The sequence below is a fragment of the Sebastes umbrosus genome, chromosome 5, assembly GCF_015220745.1.
Source record: "Sebastes umbrosus isolate fSebUmb1 chromosome 5, fSebUmb1.pri, whole genome shotgun sequence".
NCBI lineage: Eukaryota > Metazoa > Chordata > Actinopteri > Perciformes > Sebastidae > Sebastes > Sebastes umbrosus.
This window is the reverse complement of record NC_051273.1, coordinates 22,435,969-22,459,762: the sequence shown is the minus strand read 5'-3', so window position 1 is coordinate 22,459,762 and position 23,794 is coordinate 22,435,969. Positions and strand designations below refer to the sequence as shown.

General features: G+C 40.7%; 1 protein-coding gene across 1 annotated transcript; it reads right to left on the bottom strand.

Moving 5' to 3' along the window:
- Positions 1 to 16,262, bottom strand: rorca (RAR-related orphan receptor C a). The gene is made up of 10 exons (XM_037770264.1): positions 15,960 to 16,262; positions 8,655 to 8,740; positions 8,400 to 8,541; positions 7,821 to 8,261; positions 7,601 to 7,722; positions 6,987 to 7,119; positions 5,419 to 5,526; positions 5,174 to 5,284; positions 3,625 to 3,737; positions 1 to 3,418 (listed from the first exon to the last, which is right to left on the bottom strand). Exons 1-10 carry the CDS (start codon positions 15,964 to 15,966, stop codon positions 3,257 to 3,259), a joined length of 1,425 nt encoding a protein of 474 aa, XP_037626192.1. The 5' UTR covers positions 15,967 to 16,262; the 3' UTR covers positions 1 to 3,256.
- Positions 16,263 to 23,794: the final 7,532 nt, after the last annotated feature.

Genomic DNA, 23,794 nt, shown 5'->3' with positions numbered 1-23,794 from the left:
TTTAATTGTAAAAAGACTTTTATTACATTCTTAAATCCACATATTGTATCACCATTGTGCAATAACACTTTACTGTGTTAAAACCTCTTAGGCTTTATATCCATAACATATCATAAATTATTTCTTATTAAAATCTATATTGATTTAATAATAATAATAATAATCTTAAAATAGAGTGAACATATAAACAGAAGGATCATGACAAAAGAGAAACTTGTAGGGAGACATCTTTAAAAACGCTCTTTAAAAAAATAGAATTACATCTCTCCAAGACAAAAAGGACACTAGACTGATGAGAAAAATAAACACGCAGGGATAAAAATTAAGAAACAGAAGATCACAACAAAACCAACACAAAATTCAGAGATTATATTCCATCTTTTATATTTATTTTACTATATTTTTAATATCCTATTTCATCTATGACTCAAACTCAAAAAAATAAAAATAAAAATTGCAATAATGATATTAGACAGGGGTAAAATCTTTGATACTTCTGAAATAAAACATTCACAAGAACATGTACTGTACACAGTGATCAAGGTTTTAAGGTCTTCTATGTTGGTGCAAGGTGTCTTGCTAGCTAGACTAACTGCAGACACTGTAGGACAGAGAGCCCAGCTATCTCCCTGAGTAACTCTAAAACGGAAAATGCAAGTGCAAGATCTTCAGCGCTGCCCCCCTGGACAGCTTTCAGACCTGCGAATAACTACACTGAATCCTCTCAAAGAAGCAGCACATTCTCCACACACAAAGTATTACAATCTGTACGTGTCAGCTGATCTGTGTAGTGGTTGGTATTTGGTACATTTATATTCTTAAACAACATTTGTCGTGCTGCGAGGTCAACTGTGCTGGAGTGCGATTACAATGGGAAAGACATTATTGCACAATCCCACCATGCCACTGTCTTACAGTACGTACCCAGAAAAAGGGTAATACCCCCTTTCATGCTATGTGAGATAACGTATGGCGAACAGCACTGTCCCAGCAGTGCAAAAGCAAACCAGGCTATTAAATAGACATCCAACATGTGTCGTGTGATTGTCGTCGTAAAATAAAAACAGCATCGATTACAGCTTTTCTTTTCTAGTAGCTTCTTTAGGTAGAATGGCGCGTATACAGAAATCCAATATGTCCCCCTACTCTGAAGGAAAAAAAGGTTTCTAGTGGACGCACCCTGGTGTCTCCAGAGACTTTGCTTCGGATAGATCTGTATCCTAAGTAGGGCTTCCTGGACCTGAAGGCATGAACTGCTCTCAAATGACAGAGAAGCAGTCAGTATACGTAGATCCAGTAGTTTTAGTCTTCTGATTAAGGCTGTCAAACGATTCAAATATCCTGTAAAGGGGAGACTCGTGGGTACCCATATAACCCATTTTCATTCACATATCTTGAGGTCAGATGTCAATGGCCATGCCAGTTTTTCCTCGCCAAAATTTAGCGTGAATTCGTAGCGTTATTTAGCCTCCTTCACGACAAGCTGGTATGACATGGTTGGTACATTCAGAAGATTGTGTTAAAGAATTAAAGATTAAAACAAATTTGTTTGTGTTAACTTTGACAGCCCTACTTCTGATACAAGATGTTTTAGGAAAGTTTAGTCAATGGCCTTCAAATTGCACCACTAATTGTTGTATTTTTTGAAGAAGCTCTCTATCCTGTACGCAGAAATATTAACTCAGGGGGGTAGCTGACGGCTCTGTCAACCCTTTGCTGTGCCATGTAGTGTTTGAAGAGGGTGAGGTAGTAAGGGAGTGGGGGAGGGGAAGGAACAGAGGATCTCCAAATCAGAACACCTTGGCTTCCTGCGACAGCGCAGTCGGCCATCAAACCCCGAAGCAGCGAGAGGTGCCGCAGACAGTAAAATCTCCTCCAACTGACGTCCGAGGAGCTTAAATAACACCATCACCCACAAGTCCACTCTCCAGTCTTCGACCCTTCGTCCAACCACGTCTCATTTTCTTTTTCTCCCAAAGTCTTTTGCATGTGCTGGTTGAGACGGCGCTGGAGGTTTTTGGGCGATGGCACTCTTCTGCGGAGGAGGAGGTTCAACGTACGGAGAGCACATGACCCCGCAGCAGTTGGCTGGCCCGCCACCTTGTTCATACAGCTTATCGACAGCGGGGAGGGCGTATCTCGTACTTCTGACTGGTTTCAACAGAAGCTTCACAGATGGCAGTCTGAGTGCGAACCCGTAAAGTCTTGTGCCAAGAGTTCAGATTCTAACAATAAGTGCTAATCATCCGTTTTCAGCAAAAGTCTTTCCATCCCAGAAACCCAAAGTTTGGGCAGGCAGTATCTGTTCGAGAGTCCTGAGCACATCACCCTCCTCCTCCTCCTCACTCGGGATGAACTGCTCTTATCTTACATGATAATATAAGTGTTATTATTTATATATATATATATATATATATATATATATATATAAAAGGAGCATCTGAAAATACTTTCAAAATACCTTTCTCACTCTCTCTCTAAGTGGCATTTTCAAAGGGGAAAAGGTATTAGGGCTGAGGTCAGCGATTGCATAAAAAAAAGAGCTCACTTACATCAGTGTCTGTGGGTGTGCTAGTAAAAATACCTACAAAGATAAGTGCTTGTTTTGTGCTCCGCATGCTCAGAGGTTACCCTCGAGTCACATGGTTTAAAAACCCTGTCTGTTTGTGAGTTTGATCATGGTCCCTTTAAACAGTTTGTTCGTACGTTACAAAACTGCAAAATACGGGCGCTACCGAAAATGAATGAGATAATAAACTTAACTAGAAAGTGAAACAGGCATAATTACTGCAAACCTCCACAACGTGTGCGAGTATGTACATTCTATAGATCGAGCCGAAGGGCTGTGCAGAAACGGTAAAAGGGGGAAAAAGGGGAATACATTCAACAATAGCTTACTTTGAGAATGGTGAAAGTCAAATTCAGCTTGATGAGAGGTCTTCTCATAGAAAAATATTTTTGAGAATACAAATGATTCTTTAATAAGTCCCTAAAAAAAGAGGTAACATGCACTGAGTAGCCAGCAGCAGTTCCTGTAGTGTTACGATGAAGCTGAGTGGACTGGCTTGCAGGGCAGTGTGAGCTACTCCACAGGGTCGGGAGCTCATAGGCGAGAGGAGTGTGTCCTAACGTGTAGCATGCAGGATTGTCATTGAGCTGCTGGTTAGTTTTGCCACATTTCTTGTGTTTTATCTCCCCCCCCCCCCACACCTCAATGTCCTCCATTTAAATCCCGCTATTTAGCTGAGCGGCGGTGTTAGCCCTCCGTGGAGTCGGGGAAGCTGAGTTCACTTCCGAACACCTCCCTGTACAGAGGAGGGAAGGTGTACGCCGTCTCAGGGTGGACCAGGCGGAAAAACTCCAGTTTGTCAATGTGAAGGTTGCAAATGGACTTCATTGTGGGAAGCTTAGACACCATCTAGAAGGGGAAATACAGAAGAGCAAGAAAACGTTAAAATCAGAAAGTTGTTTTCATTAATTTAAACTGTACTATTAACTAATTGGGTCAAGAACAGGTCTTGGTCTGTAATAAGGTAACGTTAGCTCTCATTTGGTGGTTGCCTGGTAACTTGTCAAATAAAAAGCGCTCTGTGTGATCAGGGCTGAATGCAGCAGGCTTTGTACCTTTGCTAGCTTCTCTTCTGACGCTCCCTCTTTTTGTAGGCAGCGCTGCAGAGCCACGTAGACTTTCTCTTGCAACTTCTGGATCTTCTGAACATCTGTCAGCCAGGGTCGGTCTGAGGGAAATTAGAGTGACAAGACGGTTTCATTAGTGGTGTTGTTGTTGTTGTACACCTGGTGAGGTTTACAGTGCACAAAGAAGAATACAAAATGTACTGAGCATTATATGTGCAGATTATCATCTGACTCTTTACATAACTGCAGCTGTTGGCTTCACAACACAATGGAAATGAGTTTGCAGGGACATGAAACTTGTCTGAGATAAGTGATTTATCATAATGCCGTTTTTTGTCATGTCAACGTTATATTAACATTGCACGGTAATGCAGTCGTCAGCAGGGACTCTTACGACTCTGCGACATCAAAGATTTAACAGCTGGCTGCCACTGCAGTGACAAGCTAGTTCTTTCAACTCTGCGTGAGTTGCTTTTCATTCTTTACTGTGATGAACTGAAATTAATGGCAGGCTGTAAAGCCATCAGTCAAGCCAATTACACAAACATTGCAGCTTTAATGTGCAAAAGCATGGGAGCGATCAATTAGGGAGTTTCACTCTGGCATTAAGTCATTATCATGTTGGCGCCGGTATTTAAGTGTCACTATAGGCGCAGCATTGCTGATGTAGGTGTGTTATGAATTTAAAAAATGTAAGTGCATTAAAAATCTGTCACAGCAGAAGAAAACAGAAGGAGAAGAAATCTCTTTTATGTTTAGGATGTCTCGATAGGACTTTTTATTTATGACATTTTGCTTCTCAAAAGATGTTTTTTTGACATAAATGGATGGATAATGCAATCTGAATGAGGCCACTAAGAAAATAGGTTGAAAGTAAAACCACATTGTCTTTTTATTAGCATCCTAAAAAAGCTTTTATTTGGAGGTCTTCAAGTTATAATTAAATCACATCGCATAATTATCCTGTCATTTCCTGCCTATAGTATTTTGACGCTGTAAATCTGAAAATGAAGGAATGATGTTTTGTCATTTTTAAAGACGTCATGCTCTGGTATTTTGTTTACCTGTAATACAGGTTTATCATTAACTACGTCTGTAGCCGGTAAACAACTCACATCATCTAATTAATGGTAATTAGCATTCTTTTGTAGTCAATTGGCAAATGCCACGTCTATTGAGTCAGCCGCTAAGCGTCAAACTTGTGCAGCAACTTTTAGCAGCGCTGGCAAACGTTTCTGTTTTTCTCATCAAACTGCAACACAAGCCACGAGCTTTTAATAGACTAAATGTATGACAGTGGGTATGAATCCATTTAGTTCAAGAAATATAATCTCGATTTATTTGTTATTTTTTTTATTATATATTTACTTTTATTTTTTAGTTTGGCCAATCCAAACCTGTTTTGTTTTATTTATCTTTTTTTTTGTCTTGCGTTGTTTAGAGATTGTGTTGTTGGGTTTTCTATGATGTTTGGTGTTGTTGAAAACTTGAAATACAAAAAACTTTAATTTCATAAAAGAAATATCTAATATCTCACCCGGTGAGAGAAGCACAGCAGCACTGAAGAGAGCCATCTCTTCCTCTGACATCTGGGTACGGCTCAGGCTTTTAGCCAAGTCAAACACGGAGTTGACAAGGTCGTCACATCCTAGAAGGAAGGAGGAAAGTTAGCATCATCATCATCATCATCATCATCATCATGACACATTAAAAAATATCGACCTAAAATCCCCTGCTCCTCCATTCATCCCGTAAAAGAGAGAAAGAGAAGTGTTGACTCACCGAGAGCTTTGAAAAGATGAGCAGTGGCAAACTTTCCGTCAAAGAGCAACGTGTTGTTGATGGGGTTATAGGCCCGACACATACGGATCAGAAGGACATCCATGCAGCCTGTAGACACACAAAAGAAACAAAATACAGAAAAAAACATTAAATTCAATCCAAAATTCAATCATGAAAAATACCTTCCACAAAAAGGAAACAAACTCCTCTGACAATAACAGAGTGTGCTTCTTTCAATATTCAACACTTGGAAAATAAATTACATTAATCATATAATACATCCATAATTTCTAAGTTGTAAGAAGAAGGCCTCATATTTCTTAAACAAATGTTGGTTAAATCTGCCCTGTCATGGTTATACAAATCTTTAGTGTCACAGAGGAGGAAATAAACCAGGAAATATTCACATTTAAGAAGCTGGAATCAGAGAATTTTGACTTGTATTTCTTAAAAACGTACTCAAACCGATTATTCGATTATCAAAATAGTTGGAGATTAATTTAATAGTTGACAACTGAATGAGTAATCATTGCAGCTGTAATGTGAAACCTTCTTTACTGACCCAGATATTTTATTATTTCCTGGGAAAGCTATGAATGAGGTAAACCTCACGTGCGCAATGAAGGAGGTGATTAACATCATCAAGGCAGAAAAATGCACATGGTCAATTAAGTCACTGAGTCACACATCACAAAGAAAAAGCCATGGTATGTGACCCACTTATGGTAATGATACTGTTTAATTACAAGTTATTTATAACTTCTAATTGTTAACCTACATTTGCAATCACGTTGCCCATCCACCCATCACGTGCTACTCAGATCATGTTTGGTTGTGGACACGTTGCATCTTTTAAAAATTTTCAACATTTCTGATTGACGCATAATTAAACGCCTTGTGTGCGTGCATCTTCCTCATACTTTAGCTACCGTTCACAGCCAATTAAGCTATTAGCCGGAATGATTTGCTGTTTGAGTTGTCACTGAAAATCTTTTTAAAAATTTCCAACACCTGAAGATGACACAGAAGGCCTCCCATAAATTACTGGCGTAGCGTGGAAGAAGCAACGTGATCGAAAACAAGGTCAGCCGTTCTTCAGAAGCACCTTTTTCTAAGTCACTCTGCTCGCATGTGATGTTTGAACTCCGCTACCGCTGTTCATACGACAACAGCTGACTTTGTCTCGGCTAAAAGTTTGCAAAGTAATAAACAAACAGACTGCAGGCTAGCCGTCTTGCTGGGGGGCACATATGATGTAAAAACCAACCCGTTCTCACTCCTAACTCGTCAAATACCGCCGTTTGGTAAGAGCCCGTCGGCATCGGAGACAGACGCGCCGAGACACCCATTAGTATGTGACGAACCGGGTTTTCAACTAACTCCAATGTAAACCCGACCGTGGCGTTACAGTCAAAAAAATAAATACATTTCCCTCACAAATTAGTGGTATTTTCTTTTTAATTTATAAGGGACATATCATGTTTTATACTTGTGTGTGTGTGTGTGTGTGTGTGTGTGTGTGTGTGTGTGTGTGTGTGTGTGTGTGTGTACTGGTGTCATGCACTGACCTGCTTTGAGGAGGATGATCTGGTCGTTCTGACAGAGGTCCATGAAGCCAGTGATGCGCTTGGCAAACTCTACCACGTACTGGATTGCGTTGGTGATGTGAATGGCACATTGTTGCCACATCACCTCAGCTGACTGGAAGAGAGAGCAGAGAGAAAGGGATTCATTAATGAGGATTGCAATACTCCATTTCACTGTTGACTCTGTGCTTATCTAGACTGTGGTTGAGTGGATTCCCCATAAAGACGCCCTGACCTGCAGTATGTTTGATAATATTTGTTTGAAAGGCTAAAACCTTGACAAGTGAGACAAAAAGCCCAGTAGGAGATGTGTGATAATAAATGTTTGGATTTACAAACCCCGACAGTAAGAATCAACTACGGTGATAAGAAGGGAACACTTCTATTTGTTTTAGGAAACATCCTTCTAGAAGTTTTACAGTTGGTCTTTGTGCAAGATTAGAAAACACAGCATGATGAGCCAAACTACAGCGATATGAAATCATGTTTTATGGGCAACTTTAGATTCAGTCTGATTAATCTGTCGGCTTTTGTTTCATCCTTGATAATGCAGACATTTAGAGAAAACATGTGTAATACATGTGTCATATATCTACCTTGGTCTGGTATGAGCGTGTCTCTTCTGGGCTGTACATGGTCCACGCCATTCGCTTCAGCTCGTCTGTGCTGTACTGGCTCGTCTCGATGTGGGACTTCAGCACACTCTGAGTTATACGATCTGAACAGAGGGAACGTTTTTTTGCAATGAGATTATTGTTGTCTTTAAGAAAGATTTAAGGTTCAAACACACAACAGCATTACAGGATTTCTACTGACCTATGTCAAGCAGGGAGCAGCCCTCGGGCAGCGGGTTGAGGATCGCGTGTGAGAAGAGTCCGGAGTCGTGCAACAGCTGGTACTCGTGCTTGATGCTGTGGTTGCCGTCTAGAAAGTCCAAGTTGGTCTGTTCTGGTGAGCTCTGAGAGGACGAGCTGCTGCCCGCGCTGCCGCCCAGCATGTCCAGGTTACAGTAGTCTCCGCCTCCGTCCTCCGGGGTCAGCGGCAGGTCGAAGAGCAGGCCCTCTGGCAGCATGCTGATGTCGTCCAGGTCGCTGAGCGCGACTGTGGAGCCTCTTCTGTAGTTGCGGCTGTGGTCGACCATGTTGCTGTTGTCCTCGCGGATGCCGAGCGCCGCGCACTCCTGGGACTGCTGGTGCTTCTGGACCTCTGCATACAGGCTGTCGCGCTGCTTTTTGGACATTCGCCCGAACTTGACCGCTGCAACAGGAAGACAAAAAATTAAACATTCAGGAAGGTATGGGCTAAGTGAAATACGACTCATTCAACGTGATAAGCAAAAAAGTGGAAGGTGGAAACTTGGAGTTAATTAAATATAGATCGAGCAGCTGAACTCACCATCGCGGCTCATGCCCAGGGCGAGACACTTCTGCAGCCTGCAGTGCTGACAACGGTTACGGTTGGTCCGGTCTATTAAACAGTTCCTCTGTCGTGAGCAGGAGTACATAGCGTTGTTCTGCTGGCTGCGTCTGAAGAAACCCTACACACAAAAAGACACACAAAATGTGAATAAACATTGTGAGCATCTGAATGCTTGAATAGTGATAACAACACATTAAAGCTACTTTTGAGGGAGATGGTATGATAGCTCACCTTGCAGCCTTCACAGGTAATGACACCATAGTGAATCCCTGATGATTTGTCCCCACAGATTTTACACGGAATCACCTCTATTTGAGCTGTAGAGAGATGAAGAAGGAAAAAACATCAGTGAAATGGTAAAAAATTAGGGCTATCAATCGATTGAAAAAGTTAATCGCGATTAATTGCATGTTCAAAAAGTACCTTAAAGGGAGATTTGTCAAGTATTTAATACTATTATCAACATGAAAGTGGGCAAATATGTTTGCTTTTTGCAAATGTATGTATATATGAATTATTGGAACTCAATTAACAACACAAATCAATGACAAATATTGTCCAGAAAGGTACTGCAGTTAGCATAAAATAATATGCTCAAATCATAACATGGCAAACTCAAGCCCAACAGGCAACAACAGCTGTTTTTATTGAGAAAAAATATGCTTAAATACTAGTTGCAGTTATTGCATAATGACATGTCATGACACTGTTGCAGCCCTACGTGAGGTGATCTTCTACATTTCAGCTGTTGCATAGTTGGCATCTCCACAAACATATATAGAAAACCCAGCCAACAGTTACGCAAACAAGTAAACACATCTTTGGTCACCGTCCAATAGCGCTGAGATATAGTGGACATTCAACATTTTTTTATACTTTTTTCCAAGGAACTTAATGAGCACATCTCTGGTAAACACAAGATTTAAAGTGGTGCTTTTGTGTGATTCTTTGTGGAGAAACTTCACAGATCTGTTGATTAAACCAACTAATCGATTAGTCGACAAAGGATTTCTTTGTTTGATGACACTAACGATAACCCTACTAATAAAGATGTTATCACAGGACTGTGAAGAAACAAGAGAAGACCAGAGTGTATCTGCCTATACATTATATACACCTTGAGTTCATTGTGGGAGCCTGAGCCTTCTTACTCAGGAACAGCCTGTTCTTTTCATTATGTTGTTTATCTAAGTAGCTGGGCCTCCTCAAGCCCAGAATAGCAGGTCAATTGCATTAGCTGAGGCCCGAGGTTATAAAGTTTCACGTCTCTCTCACTCTCTCGCTCTCTCTCTCTACGTCGCTCCTCCTCCAGGATGTACAAAATGTCAGCAGGTTAACAAAGGCATACTGCTGTTCTGAACCCTCCGAGGCGTACAATTGTAACCCACAAAACAACTGCGACCGACTGGTACGGTGCAGATTGAGTGCAAGATTTGATTTGGCTCGGGCGGCAGGGTGTGCCAAACAATCCCTAAACCACTTTTGCTGGATCACAGGGGGTATTAGGTAACCTGTAAATCGCAGCCACGGCTTTAACCGGCCATCACAGCTCTCCAGAAAATTGCTGTTTTCTAAAAGGCTCTTTGATAAACTGCTCACGACCGACCAATCACATGAGTCACTCTGTGTGGGGAGAGATATGCGTCACACAAATAAAGAGGCAAAGCAAAAGCGGTTAGTGAAAACCTGAAAGTCAGAATTTAGGAAACATTTGCCCTCCACAGAGAGTTTCTGTGCAGTGCAGGTGACATATTTGAGTGTTTCCTGCTGGCCAGTGCAACTGAGGGATATAAATAAATAAAGCGAATGGAAAAAAAATCCCTTTCTACTGCTCCCTTTAGCGCTCCCCCCTCCAGAGCCTCACCCCCGCCCTTCAGTCTGTTATATAACCGCCGTCTGGCTGCATTCCACGAACACACTCATTCAAAGGTGGTTGTCGTGGCAACGGAGTGACGATCCTCCCCGGCCCTCCCGCGCTAACCATTGGCCGCTGAGTGAGCGGCTTTGCCCGCGACTCGCCGCCTCACCTGCCAGTCAGCTGAGCTGCACCGTCAGGCCCGGAGAGCAGGAGCTGCTCCACTGACACAGTTTCTCATTCAGCAGAAAAGGGGGGTGGGGGGTGGCGCTTGTTGGTGGCAGCCGCACAAGGAAGAAACACAATCTGGGTTCCTTGCGGGTTTCAAGGTGGAAAGCTGACTCAGGTTTGAGCTAAGGGAGGGTGCTTTAGAAGGAAAACAATGCAAGGTTTGATAACCGAGAGGTGGATGACCAGTTGCCCCTTTTACAACTTACGCAACATCTGGAAATATTTCCTAACACATCCAGTACAGTACGCTGCAGCAGGGGCAGCTAATAGTAGCTCTCAACTTGTTGCAGCATGTCAAGTATTTGAGTGAAATTTCAGCTGTGTTTGAGCTACACCATAAATCTATTTTTACTCCGGTGCAGTTGGCTGCCCAGAGATTCCTTCTGCCGTATTGGCAAATAAAATGTTGCACAAATCACGGCTCGGCGCAGAAGTGTACACGGTTTAGTGTAAATAAGAGTGTGCAGATTATTAGACGGGTCTCTGACAACTAAAACACTCCGTGACCATCAATATTTTATGTTGTGTAGCAGCACAGGCTTGAACAAGAGTTTCTTTATTCTCATCAGAGTTCGTTTACAGCATTTCCTTGTTTCTAAGACGGCACGTACTCACAAAAACCTAGAAAAACACCCGTACGGTTAGAGATGTTCCGATCCGATACCAGTGTGATAGATACAATAACTTCGTCGCTTCTTGGTTATCTTTTTCTGGAATTTATCTTGTTGTTGGAATGCGACGTTTGCTGGTGCGGTTCGTCCTTCTCTGTCCTTTCCCGTGATGCATCTTCAAATGTTTTATAAGAGTGCTGGTGTTGAAATTGGCAACACCCCACATGCGACACATATCGCCGTTTTACTAGTTGGATTTTCCACTGTGAAATACTGTCAAAGGGTTGACATTTTTCTCGCTCTGACTACCGTTAACAAAGAAAGTATGGCGGCAGCGACTGTCTCTTTGCTTCTAAACTCTTTGCCGTTACCGTTACACTCTCCATTAGCACCGCACTGTTGTTGTTTGCTATCGTCGCGTGACAAACTACCTGCAATCAGTTCTTCTTCTCTGCTCTGAAACAGTAGTTGCCAGTTGCAATCATGATATATTCAGTATGACAGCACAGTTATGGCTTTCGGAGCAGCGAAGGGTTAGTAAATTATGGCATCGAATCGGTGAATAGGCTGGTGTAATCGGTGATACCCGATCCCGAATTTTGGGCGGTATCGGACGCATTTCTGATACTGGTATCGGAACAACTCTAGCTGGAATGCTGTTTCCAACATTTGATGGTGCGGATCGTCCTTTTTTTTCTCCACGTTTGCCTTGGTGAAGTCGCCGTCCTCTTTGGCATGATGCATGATGATGAATTATATAATTCAACTGCATAGCTTTGAAGTTTAAAAGGAGCTTAAAGAACATCTAGTATACTGTATATGTTAATTTAATTACACCTCATAGGAGCTTTGGTGTGCAGTACCTGTTACTCCAACGCTTGAAAATCCCTCCTATCATAATTAGTATTTTCTAGAACCTCGTTGCAGAAAAGCATCTTTCCACATATGGATGTGTTGATTTAAAAGTCCTTTCTGAGTCAGTGTGTCTGTTGGTCAGCACTTCTTCTTCTTCATCGGTGCTGTAATACCTCTGCTATGGAGACTTTGCTCTCTCATCCCAGCTAATCAAACAGGGTCCAAGGCCCTATTTACCTTGCGCTTTACATTTACATGCCATACTGTATACTTGACCTACACTCAGAAAAGGGGGCTGCCGGGGCCTCTATGGGGAAGAAAGAGCATATATGCTGTATTGTGTAACACACTGTAAAGTTAGATAACCACCCAGAGAGGGTTTGCACAGTCAAAGTTGGAAGTTCTCTCTTTCTACATGTCTCCCAATACAGGGCCTCAACCACCACGTGTTTTCTATACTGTAAGTGACCAGTAATGAGTCTTCTTCTTCTCCTCCCTATGACCTATCTAGAGAACGCAGATAGTATAATATGGCCTGACACTAACCCCAAACTCTTTAAAAATGCACTGCATGTCTTAGGTAATTACTCAGCAGATGCAACAGTAGTGGAAAGGAGAGGTATTAGTGTACACAGAGACACATCGCTCGTCTTAACTGTGCATCTTCCTGATGGGTTTTTAGAGCTGTAGAGTAACAAGTGTTTTATAAAAATGTGTGCATTATAAGTGCAAATATTTCCTTTCATCTTCTGTGACACACTTGGCATCATTTAAGAAGTATAATTACTTTCCCGACAGTCTTGAGGAAGAGAATATTAATTGTATTTCTATGTGCACACATCCTAAAAATTAGGTCAGTAGTACAGCTGTTGGCCCTAATTAAATGTAATTAAACAGCGGCTAACAACACAACATTTAGCTGGCACAAAATGAATGCAACACAACACATAAACATCGGGGGATGTCATCTTATTTGCAGTCAACGAGGCGCAAATCGTCCGATAACGATGTTCAGCCGACAAGTCGTTGCATCCCTACTTTGGTAAACATTCACATGGTGAACAACAACGCTAAGCCTGCCAAGGTACACCCGGCTTCACACTCTGTGCCTCTGTAATCCCTCACCATTGATCAGAGGAGATAAAGTGCATTCACTTGATCCAGCAGCTCCAAGCTAAAACAACCCAAGTGGGCCTCTGCAACACAAGCAAAACCAGACTGAGGAATTCGGTTCACAGCGTGTAATTTTGCACTCTGCTCTAAAACCGCAGGGACAAATTTAGGACGATGCTGCAGCAATCACAGTCTCCTTGAATTATAATCTCATGTTTAGATGTCACTTATCCTCCAAAAGGACTTAAGATACTGCAAAGAAAAATATTATTTCTATGTAATCATGCTGCAAAATGAACTGTCTCCCTTGTAGTCAAAATATGCAAAAAATAAAAAAAGGCACCGAGCTAATGTTACCTAACATGTTCCTTGCACACTAACATGCAGTCGGGGTGAAGAGTTAAAGCTTTAGATAGAGGGGGACAGGAATCTTTAGCGTGCAGTTGTCAGAGAGAAAGGGCACCTTGACACATACTGTAGCTCGCTGTGAACTTCCCTAAGGCTGCAACAGATAGTGGCTTTGAGGCTGAGCTCAGCACAGCGGTGGAGTTGGGAGAGCAGAGAGCGCCCTTTCCTCTTTACTGCCGTCGTACCTTTGATCCTGAGCTAACGGTATTATACGACTCTGCACAACGTTAATCCACTGAGGCATAAAATGCTTCATTGAAGTTTGTCTGTTTCATCGTGTGACATCATACCTGCCTAACCTGTTTGTGGGACAGTTTACGAGAATCACTCTCAGCATTGTTTGCAATCCGTCAGGCGACTCACGGGATCTTGAGATTCACACTCTTACGTAACTTGTTTTCTCAATTCAATTGGGCATGATGAATAATGTTGCGTTTTTTTTTTTTTTTTTTTTTACAAAATCAGATTGACAAGCCGTGCTTGACTGGAGTGACACACTCTGGTTGATGTAAGTAACCGTAGCCGGCAGAGGAAACTGAGCTTAACTGAACCCTGCTGTGCTCCGTGGTTACATGTTGGCTTGCTGTGCTCATATCCTGCTTGTTGCATCGGTGCATTGCCTTGACTGGACATCACAGTTCCACAGAACTGTAAAAATCTTAGCATAAGTTATAAACAGATGTTTGTTTTTAGATTTCATATATAAGATCATTGTCACAAAAATGATGTTTTTCCATTATCATAGATTTTTTCAGTTCCGATACCGATACAGATACCTGGGCTTTGGATATCGGCCGATACCAGTGTTTAATTAATAATCTGTATGCCTCACTGTGTGGAAGTGACTGGGGTCATTATTTTATGTGTAAGGCAACATCAGCCTCGACTTAAACATCACTTTCCTGGGTGCCCTGGTAGTTCACCTGGTGGAGCGGGCGCCCATATGCCAAGGCTGAGTAAACCCTTTTAATTCAGGGGCAAATTGGTCAACAGGAATTAAAATGTCAGTATATAATGTATATAGTATATAAACATAGAATTGAATTGAATAGATCCAGCTATTTGAGTCAGTATCGTGCCGATATCCGGTATCGGTGCATCGCTAAACCTGTTAAATCTTAATATAAGTATATTTTTAGATATCATATATAAAATCTTTGTCACAGAACCACAAAAACTATGTTTTTTTTTGTAAGAAAAACTAGTAAAAGGCGGGATGCATCTTGCAAGGTGCGTTAAAACCAGTCTCCTCCAGTGCAGCTCGTATCTACGATATTTTAAAGAGGAACATTGTGTCATGATAAGTGATTTACATTATCAACATTGTCTCATTAGTAATGACGACAGACTGTGGCCCTCCACCCTCAGGCGTGTGCACACACACACACACACACACTGTAATCCTCAATGACAGAAATAGGTCAATGGAGCACCTTTCTCTCCCCTCTCACCTCCTCTCACTGGCCACCATACTGCTGAGGCTGAAAACAAAAACATGCCGGCTGATGGACTATAAAATAACTGTAAAACACACTCCAACACCATCAGTGCTTTAAGGCACATTCAAACATGATGCACATTAAAAAATGTTCAACCAAAACAGTGACGAAGACGGCAGGAAGGACAACTGATTGAGTTGGAAATGACATAAGAATGTATGGAATAATGGAAGTGTAACTCCCAAACATGAGTGGTATGTACTGTTCCCTTTGTTTGTGGGTCTGACTGTGCCCATATGTTGTTAATATGTGTATAACCTTGAAAAATGCATAAAAACTAAAGTGGAAAAAAATAAATAAAAAAATGTCAACATGAAAATTGCAAAAGTAATAGTGGGATCATGCAAAAGTGATACTAAAAGTGTAATGAAATACAGCAAATAGGGAAAAGGGAGAAAAAATAGAAAAGTGGGACTATTTAATCACCATGAACAACCCTTTGCCAGCAGATTTTCTCTCGGTTTGACAGCCTCTGAATCACTCCGCTCACTCCCTCCCTTCACTCTCTCTCTCTTCTTACATAACTGGAGTCACCGGTGAAATAAAGTAACATAGCTGCAACGCATTCATCTCGTCAAATGCAAAAATGCATAAATGCGCAAAACCCATTTACAGCTCAAATAAGCTCTTTAGACATGTGCGTAAATTCGCAAAAAAATAAATATTTGTGCTATAATAATAATAAAAAATACACTTTTTGAAAAGAAATGTGCATAATAAGCTTGTGTCAACAACTTTCAAGCTGACAATTCTATAAAAACAACCTGTAATTATTTTTTATTATTTCCCTCTTGTGATGTAATGGGCTTATTCTAGTGCGCGCCTGCAGCCTATAACAGCCTACGCACTTTGGACTCAAAGCCTTTCATGACGCTAAAAAAAAAGTTATTTACAAACACACCAGACAGACTGTTATTATAAGAAGAGATATTACAATAGATGCAAACATTTTCTACAAACTCACCTCTCATGATGGCGGTGAAGAAGTCAACTCTTCCAAGTCATGCAACTCCAGGTAGAAGAAGCCAAGATGCGCACTTATTCGCTCCAAAAAACTGTCACAAAAAACAAATCCTCACATGGATTTACTACCTTTTTGTTAAGAAAAACATGCACTGAGCATATATTAGATAAAAGCAATGTTGAGTTTTGAAGTTATAGTTGTTGTTGGCTGCAGTCTGGAGAGTTTATGTTGTGATGCTCGTCGGCTCTAAGCTGCTCTGCTCTGCTCTGCTCTGCTCTGCGGCGCACTGACGGTAACCAACATTCGGCGCGTGGACTAGTACACATGATCCTCACCTCGCGGACCGCCCGCCTCGTGCCCCGTGATCTGACGCGCGCGCACACACTCCTCACTCCTCCTCCCATCACTCCTCCTCCTTCACGCGCATTAAGGAGGTTCTTTCTCGCGTGCGTGGGAAAGTGTGGCAGTGTGTCAGCTCGAGAGCAGCAGACATCATGCATCATGCCAGCGTGGGAAACTGGTTAATAACAAAAGGCATTTTTATTTCCTGGTAGATGATTTAGTTCAATAGTTGACCTAATTCTTCTTCACCATGATTTCCTCAATGAAAACTAGCTACTAGATTGTTGATAAACAAAAAGTCGTCATGACAACTCTCAATTTATATTTTTTAACAGATTTAATGGGTGTTTTTGCATGTTTTCATACACTATAAACAGCAATTTTGCAATTTTTCATTATTCTTTCCTGCTATTACCCAATGAAAAGGAACTATGATACATTTTAGATTATAAATAAGAGGTCTTCATGACAACTCTCAATATATAGGCTATAAATTCTTGGCTTGGAGATTTTTAAACAGACTTAAAGGGCCATACAGGTGTTACTCCTCCCCACTATTCCCCCATTGAAAAGGAACTATGATACACTTAAGATTATTAATAAACAAGAGGTATTCATGTCAACCCTCAATATATAGGAGATTTTTTTAACAGATTTAAAGAGCCATACGGGCGTTTTTGCACGTTTTCATACACTATAAATAGCAATTTTTCATTATTCTTCCCCACTATTACCCAATGAAAAGGAACTATGATACACTTAAGATTATAGATAAATAAGGGGTATCCATGTCAACCCTCAATATATAGGCTATAAATTCTTGGATTGGAGATTTTTAAACAGACTTAAAGGTCCCATATTGTAAAAAGTGACATTTTCATGGCTTTTCATTTTCATGGTTTTTCATTTTGAATGCCGTTCATTTTCATGGCTGTTCAAACACAGAGAGAGAAACTGAAGTCTCATCTGACACTGGATTTAAATGAATGCCTCTGACTGCAGTAAAATGCAGAAAAAATAAAATAGTGTCCAGGTCCTAACATCTGTCATTAAAGGAATGTATAAAAATAAGACGCGTCTTCTGATTAATATAAAAAAATCAGACTTTTACAGAGAAATTTGTAGCTTTCTGTAGTACAACTTATTGTGGGGTTTCTCGCCTTTTAAAAATGCTCAAAATTTCAAATAACTTTAACCTAAAAGCTAAAAACAGTGCTGCTTTATGATACCTAAGAAAATACTACAATACATTTTAGAATATAAAAATGTAAAACTTTCATTAGCCCCCCCAAAAAAGGTCTAAAAATAATGCTTAAATATGAAATTAAGAGTAAACAGGATGCACCACCTCTATCTTTAAGAAATCAACATCTAGGTTTAAGTTATATATAAATACTGCAAAAGTATTGGAACACTTAATCCACAGAGAAATACACACACAGCCCGTATTCAGAAACTGAGCTTTTGAAACAAGCCGTCAGGATTTCTGTCCATTTGTGATGTCGCAAATCTACAATATTTAGACCATTTCACAGTTTTAAACATAAACATTCTAAATGTGTCCTAGTTTATTACTGGTTGCAGTGTATGTGAATGACATCAGCTGACAGGAAGTAAACATGGACCCAAGCTGTTGCCTAGCAACCCATTTCTGTTGCAATTCCATTGAAATGTACTAAAACCGAGCGTTTCAGACAGAGGATAAATACAGCTATATCCAAGCAGACAGTATGAGGAAAATAAAGGTTTTTTTAAACATTAAAGCATGTAAACATGTTCTAGTAGAAACCCAAAATACAAGTAAGAACCTGAAAATGAGCATAATATGTCCCCTTTAAAGGGCCATACGGGTGTTTCATTATTCTTCCCTGCTATTACCCAATGAAAAGGAACTGTGATACATTTTAGATTATAAATAAGAGGTCTTCATGTCAACCCTCAATATATAGACTATAAATTCTTGGACTGGAGATTTTTAAACAGACTTAAAGGGCCATATGTGTGTTTTTTTCAGGTTTTCATAGGGCTGTAAAATATTTTATTTAATTTATTTTATTTTAAATCGTGATTAATCTTGATTGTCCACAGTTACATTCAAAATACATTTTATCTGTTCATAATGTACCTAAAAGGGAGATTTGTCAAGTATTTAATACTCTTATCAACATAGTGGACAATTATGCTTGCTTTATGCAAATGTATGTATATATTTATTATTGGAAATCAATTAACAACACAAAACAATGACAAATATTGTCCAGAAACTGCAGCCCAACAGGCAACAACAGCTGTCAGTGTGTCAGTGTGCTGACTTGACTATGACTTGACCAAAACGGCATGTGATTATCATAAATTATATGAAATATTTAATCGTGATTAATCACATTATTGTCCATAGTTAATCGTGATCAATCGCAAATTTAAGGCAAATCTTTTATGTTCAAAATGTACCTTAATGGTAGATTTGCTGCTCTCTTTATTATTGATATGTTACCAGAAAACAACCAAATTAGAGCTAACATTACCTTATTACAAACCACAACCTGAACTTGACCCAATTAGTTAATAGTACAGTTTAAATTAATGAAAACAACTTGTCGAAATCTCAAGTACCGTAATAATTTGCTTCCTGCTGGTTTCTGTTTAGCTCTTGGTAACTACAGTAGTTAAAGTCATAAAGCCCCAGGCATCCAGCAAGCATCACCACAATGAGAAGAAACTAGGTCAGTCAATCAATTAAAATATTTAGTCACGATTTACCGCAAGTTAATTACACCTTTTGTATCTGTTCGAAAAGTACCTTAAAGGGAGATTTGTCAAGTATTTAATACTCTTATCAACATGGGAGTGGAAAAATATTCTGCATTATGCAAATGTATGTACATATTTATTATTGGAAATCAATTAACAACACAAACAATGACAAATACTTTCCAGAAACCCTCCCCGGTACTGCATTTAGAATAAAAAATATGCTCATATCATAACATGGCAAACTCAAGCCCATCAGGCAACAACAGCTGTTTTTATTGAGAAAGAATATGCTTAAATACTAGTTGCAGTTATTGCATAATGACATGTCATGACACTGTTGCAGCCCTACGTGAGGTGATCTTCTACATTTCAGCTGTTGCATAGTTGGCATCCACATAAACATATATAGAAAACCCAGCCAACAGTTATGCAAACAAGTAAACACATCTTTGGTCACCGTCCAATAGCGCTGCGATATAGTGAACATTCAACATTTTCCTTTTAGACGTATCATGCTGACTGCAGTCATTGTCAATATAACACCTCAGTCATGTCAAATGTAATTATAACATGGCAAACTGAAGCCCAACAGGCAACAACAGCTGTCAGTGTGTCAGTGTGCTGACTTGACTATGACTTGCCCCAAACTGCATGTGATTATCATAAAGTGGGCATGTCTGTAAAGGGGAGACTCGTGGGTACCCATAGAACACAACATAAAGACAGAAACCTCCATACAACAGTGGAATAAGAGAAGCTATTATGTCTTCTGTTTTGTCCTAATGCAAAAATTATCACAAAGTGACTCAAAACAACTAACATGAAATGACCCCAAAGAGATGCAAAATAACCATGAAGAGAAACAAAACAACTACAAAGAGACACAGAACAACCACAAAAAGATGCAAAACAACCATGAAGAGACACAAAACAACTACAGAGAGACACAAAACAATAACAAAGAGACAAAAAACAACCACAAAAACATGCAAAACAACCATGAAGAGACACAAAACGACCACTAAGAGATGCAAAACGACTAGAGAGATCTAAAATGACCACAAAAAGATGCAAAACGACCACGAAGAGACGCAAAACCACTACAGAGATGCAAAACAACCATGAAGAGATGCATATTTATTATGAGAGAAGCTTTAATGTCCTCAGTTTTCCTTTGGCATGATGCAACATTGGAGAACTCTGCATTATATCACCGGATTAACAAACACTAATCTTGGTGGAGGAATTAAGTGACCACAGGTTGTCGTGCTGCATGCGCTGTTTTGTTTTGTTTTCCTTCTTCCTGAAATGTTGCAATCCAGGGTACATTTGTAACTTCTAAAGCAGCTTTGAAATGCAACGCTTAATTAAACATAATATTAAATGTATTTAAAATCTGATGAGCTTTATACACAGATCTCATGATGCAAAATGCTTCATGTTAAAACAATAAAATAGAAATGTATGCATGCATGCAGCTTCTACATGCATGCATGTGCACATGTTTTTAATTAATAAGAGTTCAACTGGTGCATTTTCATTCTTGTCTCTCCCCTTCGAAATGTGGGTGTGTGATTGAACGCAAACAGAAACACGCTCTGACTCGGCCATATATCAAAACAGCCGATGACACAAACAGAAGCCATTAATGACAGCGCCGATGAAAATAATTGATTGGCGAGCGTGGGTAAGATGACGAGTGTATCATGTAACTCAGGCACAGTTATGAAATCAGGAGAAGAGAGAGATTATGGTAAGTAGGTTAGTGGAGCAACACAGAGCTTTCACACCCCTCCCTCTCCCGTTGATCTGGCGAGCATGCGTGGTGAGTCTCCGCCTTTTTCCACTGTGAACGCTTTTCTCCTGAATCATAAATCCAACTCATACTTTTCTTTGTCTTTCAGCACCACCTATGCGTGCATTTTTGTATAATCATACCTCTCTTTATTGCTCCTACATACTTGTGTTTTCTACAACCCCTCCGTCTCAAACACTGCTCAAATAAAAAAAAACATTAAATGCAAAACTGCTTCTTCCTGAATGCTAAAAATACAATGCTGGGAAAAATGCAATAAGATTGTTTATTATATTCCCTGCATGTAAACTTCCTCTTCCTCCCATTTACGTGGTTTTGTCAGTCTGATGGTTTCCTTCCTGATCCTCATCTGCCGTCTTTCACGGGTTATATTATGTCCCTCTGTCGCCACGAAGCAGCCACACATCCATCCGGTGTTCGCCTGCAACGTCACTGACCCCCTGACCCCGAATCTTATGTAACCATGGCAATACCCAAATTAGAACAGGGAGCATGGAAAGAAGGAGGCGCTTAGAGCTTCGAATACAGTCATGTAGCTCCCGACCGGCTTTCCAGATTAAGGCAGATTGAATAAACGCGCCTGTTGCAGTGTGTGTGTGTGTTCGGCCAGAGAGATAGAAACTAAAGGAGAAATCAAACACCTCCTCATGTACAGCAGCGGTGGTGGCGGTGATTACACATTCGGAAGTGTTTTCTGCACGTTCAAAACAGCGGCACACAAACGCAATGACAATTTAATAGCTCAACCTGGCCTCTGCCCCACGGCGCATAAAGCCCAGTATACTGAGAGGATTATTTTAGGATCCAGGCTCTGGCTTCCATAATCCTCTCTCCTCTCCTCTCCCTCATCCTGCTAAATCCTCTCCCTTCTCTCCTTTCAAATGCTCACTAATCTGTCTCCCTGCGACTCTCTGTGTGGCTGTAATCTGGTTTGTACCTATCTTTCACCTGCACCGGGTTCACATCAATAGGTCAGTGTGCCAAACGAAAGGATGCTTCTTCGTTCACTTCTCCTTCTCCACAGCCTGAAGGATGTCCTGACTGGTGTTTGACTGATATTAATAAGTATGTTTTCTTAAGTGTATAATCACCTGAAAAAATAAGAATCGTAGTGTTTCCGTTACATTAGAATGAGCCGTTTATATCTACATAGGGAGCGGGTCCAACCTTGAGACAGTAAGGAGGATAGGATTTAGAAACCAAAGCAGTTTCAGAGACTTTGTTTCCTGCATTCTGGTGACTTTTAAAGAATGAAAATAACAAAATAATAAGTACACTGCAACAGCATTTAGGGATGCTGGATACTGGATCAGATATCGGGTCAATGCTGACTCCAATAGCTGGATCGGGTATCAGTGACAATGGGGCCGATCTATTAATTTCAATTCTATGTTTATGTACTATACATATACTCCTGTTTAAGTTTTGACCAATTTTTTGCTGCATTAAAGAGGTTTACACCTGAGTTGTAATTTCTGTTAAATATGAAGATTTTTTTTGCCACGTTTCTGTAAATGTATATCTATGTATTTATTTGTTACATTTTGTTTTACAAAGTTAGGAAAACAATGTTTAAGTCAAGCCTGATGTTGCCTTACACATAAAAGAATGATCCCAGTCACTTCCACACAGTGAGGCATCCAGATTATTAATTAAACACTGGTATTGGATCAGTATCGGCCAATACTCAAAGCCAAGGTATCGCTATTTAGACTGAAAAAGTCGGATCAGTGCATCCCTAACAGCATTTCTATGTTAAATAGGCCTACTTTTGATTTTACTTTTAATTCTCAGGAAAGAAAACCGAATAAATCCCCTCTCTGGTGTGAACTTGTGTGAATCTCTGGTATAAACTAGGCTAGTATTCATCAGTTTTCATTTATTCATTCATTAGTACTCTACATTTTCTCTCTCCTTCTCTCACTCACTGAAGGTCCTTTCAGAGACAATGCGACAGCGGCGCTCTGGAACCTGTTATTTCCAATGGCTTCCAGTACTTCTAATAGTTCAAACCACACTGCGGTGTCTCAATCAGCTCAACTCCGCCAGGAAAGACATTTGGTGTAGCTGTATTGTCGTCTGGGTGGAACCAGTATAGGGCTTATACACGCTGTACACTGCCAGAAACATGTTGAGATAACTAAAAGGAAAAAAAGGTTTGAAAAATTGCCATAAAATAGGAGAAATACGGGAGAATTGTGACCTCGGGAGGAAACTGGGAAAGGGCAATGAAAGACGGGATTCTCTTGGGAATATCGTGAGGGTTGGCAAGTGTGAGTGGGTCCTTACGAAGCCGGCCGTCATGTTTCTACAGTAGCCCAGAACGGACAAACCACTCTGTTAACTTTTCCTGCTGGGGCCGGAGTCGATAATGTTAAATTGAGCTACGCTCTCACAACAACTGGCTCTAGAGAGGGCCATTCATGTTTTCACGCCGGCCACCGTAGTTCTCCTACACGCTTGGCACTCGGGAGAAGCTTCAGTTGGTTGCAATCTGCATCCTCACTGCTAGATGCCACCAGATCCCCACGCTGCACCTTTAAGTTGTAATACACTTTGAACTGAAACTGCACTATTGCCGCTGCTTCTGCGGCTCAGCTAAAAACCTCATCAACTATGGCGTTATGCTTGTGGCAAGGTGAACTAGATGTGACATGGGTAGCATGAGCTAATGAGCTAAACAAACAGACAAGGAGCAAGCTGGAGTGCCCTTCAGTTCACTTCTGACTCGGTATTTGTCCTCCCTCAGCAGCTGCTGATACTAGAGATGGCTGAATTTATTACCCCCAGGTACACAGTGAGCTTCACATCCTGTCATCGGCAGTCACGCTGTTTATTTGGTCTTGACGGGCGATATCTAAACGATAGGCATCCAATTAAAGGTGACATTTACCATGGTGGGCCTGTCCGTGCTGCTTCTGCA